Here is a 7,213-nt window from a genome sequence, read left to right on the forward strand (position 1 = left end):
CATCAGAGTAAGAACACGTTGTAAAGCTTCTTCAGGTTTTAATATTAACAAACTCCAAGAAACAAGCTTGAACAATTTAATTTTCTTTCCAGGTCTGGTCTCATTTAAACCATTTCTTGTCTTGATCTTGTTTTCATCTCTCAGGCCAAAGTGGAGCAGGAAACAACTGGGCCAAAGGCCACTACACAGAGGGGGCAGAGCTGGTGGATTCAGTCCTGGATGTGGTGAGGAAGGAGGCCGAGAGCTGTGAGTGCCTGCAGGGTTTCCAGCTCACACACTCCCTGGGAGGAGGCACCGGCTCCGGCATGGGAACCCTGCTCATCAGCAAGATCAGGGAGGAGTACCCCGACCGCATCATGAACACCTTCAGTGTGGTGCCATCGCCTAAGGTGAAACATTGTCCCATAGTGTGCAGTGAGATGTGATTTATTCATAAATGTTTTGCGATCAGAAAGTTCTGAAGCTGTTGTGCCACATGTGTGAGCTGTAAGCATCCAGAGTCAGGAGGTGACACGACAACATGCTGTCAACAGCGTTTCAGTGACGGCTGGTTTGTGATTTCTCCATGGAGCTAAAAGTGGAACTTCACATTCTGTGTCAGTGAGCAGCTGGATGGTCCAACTCTCATGTGGAGGATCATCAGTGTTGAACAGAGGAGAGTCTGCAGCTAACGTTCAGAGAAGAAACAACAGTTTTCACAGTGGAAGAGCCTCCAGGAGCAGAAAGGGGTCATCGGGTCAGGAGCACCAGGGGCATGCTAGGGTTTTTTCTAACATTCACATGGGTTTGTGCCTTGAATTCATCCCCCAGAGTTAGACAGAGCTTCTACCGTAACATCCTGAGGTGTCTGAGCGGGAATATTTGATGCAAATGATAGATGCTCCCGTTCATAGTAGAGTGACTGCATCCAGATTTTTTTGGCTGCAACAACACAATCGTCGCTTTCCAACCACCCCACTCGGTAGATTTGTTTCTCTGCGACTTCCTCCTTGTCCACAAACTTAAAATCATGTCGAAGAATCCCTGTTTTGACACTGTTTTGGAGATTAAGTGCTGATTGCAGCTGGTGCTTGACATGTTTACACATACATTGTGGGATCAGTGTATCGCTGCCCAAGGAGGCTCTTTAAACAGTGATGGCGGCCATATTTAAACCACTTATGGGTTTGTTCCATCGCAAATCATCCTTCTGCTCCACCAGCTCTGATTTGTTTGAAATGATTTTATTATAAACTATGGATATATAAAATGATATCTGTAAAATGTTAGATTGATATATAAAGTACCTTCAGCACATTATTTTGCACATTGAAATTTGAGGCTGTTTCAATGACAATATCTGAGGAACTATTAAAGATAAAAGCCTAAAATCTTGACAGTTTTTTTTAATACGATGCCATCGATTCAGAATAATGCAATATTGTACATATAGATCAAATTTCCGTGAGGCTAATACATTCCTAATATCTTCATAAATTTTCAAATTTCAGGCAAATCAGGGCTGGTTGAGCAGAAATAGTTATAAATAGATTTAAGATTGAATGACCCTTATAGGTATTTATAGGCACGGTCTCCGAGCTTTTTGATCGCACCTCGTTTCATTGCATATCAGATACATTGTCTTTCCCATTTCTCTGCCTATGCTTATTTTTTATGTGTCCTTCCTGTTAATTTGTCATCACATAAATTATGTATAAATACGATTTTTTTATTGCTGCTTTTATGGAGACATGATGTAACGTAGCAGCAATTTTTACATCCTGTTTGGTTGACCGCTGTGGAAAAAATGGTGCCGTTATCCATTATCCTGTCAGTTCTTGCTGTAAATATTGATTTTCATATAAAAACATCCGGCAGCTTGACTTCAAGTAATTAGTTTTGTTGACCTGTGATGCTGATTGAGGTGAATTCCAACAAGAGCGCAGATACATAAAGAATGTCATGCAGCAGTGTTCTTGGTTTATAAGGAGGCTAGAATAGAAGTGGGAGGCTAGAAAACACTTTCAGGTGCAAAGACAACCCAGACTACGAGCAGAGTAACCTGCAGGACAATAAACTACTGATGTATTGATGTTCTTCGTTGTGTCTTCAGGTATCGGACACGGTCGTGGAGCCGTATAACGCCACGCTGTCCGTCCACCAGCTGGTAGAAAACACAGACGAGACCTACTGCATTGACAACGAAGCCCTTTACGACATTTGCTTCCGCACTCTGAAGCTCACGACGCCCACCTACGGAGACCTCAACCACCTGGTCTCGGCCACCATGAGCGGCGTGACCACCTGTCTGCGCTTCCCCGGCCAACTTAACGCCGACCTGAGGAAGCTGGCCGTCAACATGGTGCCCTTCCCTCGTCTGCACTTCTTCATGCCTGGCTTCGCCCCTCTGACCAGCCGGGGCAGCCAGCAGTATCGCGCCCTGACCGTGCCCGAGCTCACCCAGCAGGTGTTCGACGCCAAAAACATGATGGCGGCCTGCGACCCACGCCACGGACGCTACCTGACGGTGGCCGCCGTGTTCCGAGGCCGCATGTCCATGAAGGAGGTGGACGAGCAGATGCTGAACGTCCAGAACAAGAACAGCAGCTACTTCGTGGAGTGGATCCCCAACAACGTGAAGACGGCCGTGTGCGACATCCCGCCGCGCGGCCTCAAGATGGCCGTCACCTTCATCGGCAACAGCACGGCCATCCAGGAGCTGTTCAAGCGCATCTCTGAGCAGTTCACCGCCATGTTCCGCCGCAAGGCCTTCCTCCACTGGTACACCGGCGAGGGCATGGACGAGATGGAGTTCACCGAGGCGGAGAGCAACATGAACGACCTGGTGTCCGAGTACCAGCAGTACCAGGACGCCACGGCCGAGGAGGAGGGCGAGTTCGAGGAGGAGGTGGAGGAGGACGCCTAAAAGAAGCGTCGAAATGTGATGTAACAGAAATCAGAAATAACCAAAAATCAAAAAAAAAAATCGAAAAAAGAATAATGTGATATGAAATGTAGCAGAACAGATGAGGAGGGCTGATCAGAGGAGAACGGAGGTCCGAGTTGGTTAACGGGAGGACAGAAATTACAGCAAGAATGAAATGTGAATGTAGGCGGGGAAAGAAAGTGAGAACCACATGACCAAATTGATGTGCCATGGTTTACAGTTTCATGTGACGCCATGAAGGCCGATTAAGACGCCAAGACCTTGTGTTGTAACTCCAGTGTCATCACGTACATTTGTTTTTACACTTTCCTGGAAAGTAAAAAACAAAAACACAAAAAAGCTTAAATACCCCACCTCAGAAGCAGTATTTTAATTTGTGCTTTTACATTCCTAATCTGGATTTTTCTTTTCCGCGGTTAGAGCATTTGAAGGATAACTTCAAGGGGCAGTTTAGTATGTTTTTTTCACAGTTGCTAATCCCTTGAAAGGACCAGAACCAACAGATCCTGTGAGCTGCTATTGTGTGTGAATCCACCGTCGTCCAAAAAAAAAGTATTAAAAGCAAACACTGAGCTGCTGCACAGTTGCACCGTGTGACCCGTTTAATCAGGATCAAGTCATTGTTGGTCTTTTCTCCGGATTTGTTGACTGTAAGAAGGAAAAACTACAAAACCTTGCTGTGAAAGATTTCCAAGACTTTCAAGTGTGAAAAAGCCCAGCAGCTGTGAAACCTGTAATCTGAAAGTGAGCTTCACAAATCTGAAATGATGCCGTTATCAGTGTTAATTGCTTTTATCAGTGTTCATTACCTTTTTTTTTTGTCAGCTTTCCCAGTGATCAATGTGAATTATGGTCGTAGATGAGACATTATCAGTGTTTTTTCTTGTGAGGCAGGTTTGCTAAAGTACTTTAATCACCACGTTTTCAACCTTTGGAAGGCTGCAGGTGAGATAAGCGTGATTCAGTTTGTAGAGTCGTGTGATTCCAGACATGAGTGTTTTTACTGGTCGGCATCTTTCCAATCTTGTATTTTTTTAAAATATTCTAGATTGTTAGCTTTTAAAAATACTTGTTAAAGACATAAAATAGAATGCAATATTTTCTTTTTTTTGTTAGCAGAGCCTGCAGCGTGAACGACATCCCAGTAACTACAGATTCTTCAGAGTACTCAAAATAGAGGTAAAAGCTGTTTTATTGAATTCCTGAGAAGATGCATTAAAGCAGCAGCAGCAGCATTAGCAGGATCTTTCTCAGACGCCAGCCAACGTCGTGAGGAGGATCACAGCCTGCAGATGCTCTGAACTCAGGTCAGGTCGTGGAGATCACATTAGTCGTGATCTAATCTGTTTTCCATTCCCAGTATCTGAGGCTGAAACAAGCCCGAGCTCCTCCTGAAGCATCGTAACACAGCTGCTGTGTTTAAAGACGGAAGCCGAAAGCAGCAATAATTCAGGCTAAAATCTTGATTTTTTTTTTTTCTTTGTAAATTTCTGGGCAAGGTAGTTTTGAAATCTACTCTAAGCATAAAGATTAAAGCAATAATATTCACCTGCATCTGTTTTTCATTCAGGAATCTTTTCCTTTATGGCACCACACTGAGGGTTTCCAGCACTTTTTCTGCATCAGAACTTTTCTTTTCAGTTCAGCAGCTCAGTTATTATGACTTATTGGAACATTCCTAAAATGTCATTCCCAGCTGCTTGGACTTCTGAAGGACACATTTTGTATTTAATCCTGTGTCGTAGTCGTGATACGTTTAACACTCTGGTAAATGTTTGCACTCTGAGCCTCGACCGTATGCATTCAGATCAGACAGAAGTTGTGTTCGTGTGCTTTATTGTGTCTTTGTACCTTTTTTTAAATTCCTTTGAAACAATTCATTTGGGATCCTGTTGACTGTGAAACATTTGAGAGAAATAAAAAGGCATTTGTAGGAAATAACTGCAGCTGTACAGTCACTTATTATTGATGATCGGCTTCTCCTGTGATCGGAAACGGTTTTCATTAAGAGCTTCCAGGAAGTCGGAACGCTTCTTACGAGAACAACAAACGGAGAAGAGTTGCATCAGACGTCTGAAAAATGGTAAATGTTTCTTGCAACTCTGGTTTATTTTCAATTTACAGTTAATCTATCGTTTAATCTATAAAATATGATGAAATGGTAAAAATAAAATCCCAAGTTTCCAGTAGATATATTCAGGTCATAATGACAGAAATTAGAAAAATATTGGATGGTTTATGATAAATTGATGGATTAAATGTTTGCCTTATCTTCTAAGCCGTTCAATAATATTCAGTTAATTGATTAATCTAATTGACATCATTTCTTCTTGCAGGAACTCGTGCAGCTGACTTTGATGTGCCGTTTATATGCTGCATCTTCAGGTTTTTTTTTGTCTTCCATATCCTGATATATAATCAAACACAGACACACTGTGGAACACTGACATAATAACTATACAGTGGAGTGCTGTGCAGAAGTTTTATCAAATGAAGAAAAGGTGTTGTTTAACAGTTATCTTACTACAAAATGTAAGAAACAAAAAACAACACAGTAATAGTTGCTGCCAGCTTTGCTTCCTACACTCAAAAATAGAAGTGCAGGAACCAAAAATGGTTCTTAAGATGGTGAAATAATGAAATACCAGAATCTTTTAGCAAGATGTTTTTATTATTATTATTTTTAAAGAATCTTTAAAGGAAAAAGAAAAAGCTCAAGGCACTAAGGAGACATTTGAAGAAACATAAGCATAGATGGGTTCTTTAAGGAACCACTTTTAAAATGGTTCTTTGTGTAGCATTTTTACAGATAGATTTAAAAAAAAAAAACCAATCTTTTCCAGCATTTGACTGCAAAAATATATTATTTTTGGAATATTTAAATCTGCTAAAAAATTAGCATTTTACAGATACAGTTGAAACCAGAAGTTCACAGACTGTATGAAAAATAAAACAAATTCTCTCATTATTCTGGCATTTAGCAAATAGAAATAATTTTGGTCATCCTAACTGATCTAAAACAAGAAAAGTTTAGTCACATTTAATGTCAGATGGTGAGAAAAAAAAGGTTATGTGTTTTTTTATAAAATGTATGTAAACTTCTGGTTTCAACTGTACTTATATTACAGATTTCCACAGTTTTAAATATACTTTTTGGCTCCCGTGCCGCCAGAATAACTTGTTTTTGTAATATATTATAATAAACTACAACCTATCAGACACTGGAATAAATGTTCCTTAAAGACAGAACTCACCTCATTCTTTGTCTTTTATCGTTTTAGTTGTTGCATTTTTAAAATGTTAAACAGAGCTGGTTTATCTCAACTCTGGATCACAAAAATTCTGACATTTTGTTATTTCTGGTTTATGAATTTTGCAGTTTACAGACAACTAAAATGACAGTTAATGTTACTTACAGTGGCTACAACACTGTATGAATGCGGTATGTTACTGGAGCGTATAGTGTCTACGACTGATCAAAAAGGGAAGTTTTAAGTCTAATCAGAAAAAGGAGCATGTCTTCCTGTTACAGCCAAACTGGGAGCTGGAAATATGAAGGTTGTCCCTCCCATTCTGCTTCTTTTAAACTCTAGGACAGGGGTGTCGAACTGCGGTCCTCGAGGGCCGCAATCCTGCATGTTTTAGATGTTTCCCTCTTCCAACACACCTGATTCAAATTATCAGCTCATCATCAAGCTCTGCAGAAGCCTGATAACGATCCTGATCATTTGAATCAGGTGTGTTGGAAGAAGGAAACATCTAAAACATGCAGGATTGCGGCCCTCGAGGACCGGATGTCGACACCCCTGCTCTAGGAACTCCATGTAACTGCACTCTGAGACCGACGTGCTCTGTTGTGAGTGTTCAGGTATTCAGACTGACTCCATGGTGCCGAGGTCAGGGCTCTGTGGAGGCCTCTGAACATAGTTTATGACTCAGACTTTGTGTTTGGGCTCATTGTCCTGCTGTCCTGTGAGAATTTAAGGCAGATCAGACGCCTCCCTGCTGGAGTGATGAATAGGAATCTAAACATCTAAAGAGCATTTCCACAGTGCTGGAGTCGAGCCGCGGTCGCTTGGTGGCAAATCTGTGTAATTTATGTGTCATAATATCGAACACTCTACAAATAGGTAATAAATAGCTCTGAGACAGGCTGGAGGTGATTCAGTACACAGAGGAGCAGCAGCACTGGTGGCTGGGATAAATCAGAACCATGGACAGCAACAACAGAGCATCAGAACTTGGACAGCAACAACAGAACATCAGAACCTGGACAGCAACAACAGA

The 7,213-nt window shown here is 41.6% G+C and overlaps 1 protein-coding gene across 1 annotated transcript in view; it reads left to right on the plus strand.

Annotated features, from left to right (window-relative positions):
- The window catches only part of LOC103355715 (tubulin beta chain-like), a 19,155-nt gene extending 14,288 nt beyond the window's left edge, over positions 1 to 4,867 (plus strand). Inside the window, exons 5-6 of the mRNA XM_008279607.1 lie at positions 145 to 389; positions 2,093 to 4,867. Of these exons, the coding sequence (XP_008277829.1) occupies positions 145 to 389; positions 2,093 to 2,905 (1,058 nt within the window). The 3' untranslated portion in view covers positions 2,906 to 4,867. The remainder of the gene's footprint in view (positions 1 to 144; positions 390 to 2,092) is intronic.
- Positions 4,868 to 7,213: the final 2,346 nt, after the last annotated feature.

This window comes from Stegastes partitus, unplaced genomic scaffold (genome assembly GCF_000690725.1).
Source record: "Stegastes partitus isolate 25-593 unplaced genomic scaffold, Stegastes_partitus-1.0.2 Scaffold165, whole genome shotgun sequence".
NCBI lineage: Eukaryota > Metazoa > Chordata > Actinopteri > Pomacentridae > Stegastes > Stegastes partitus.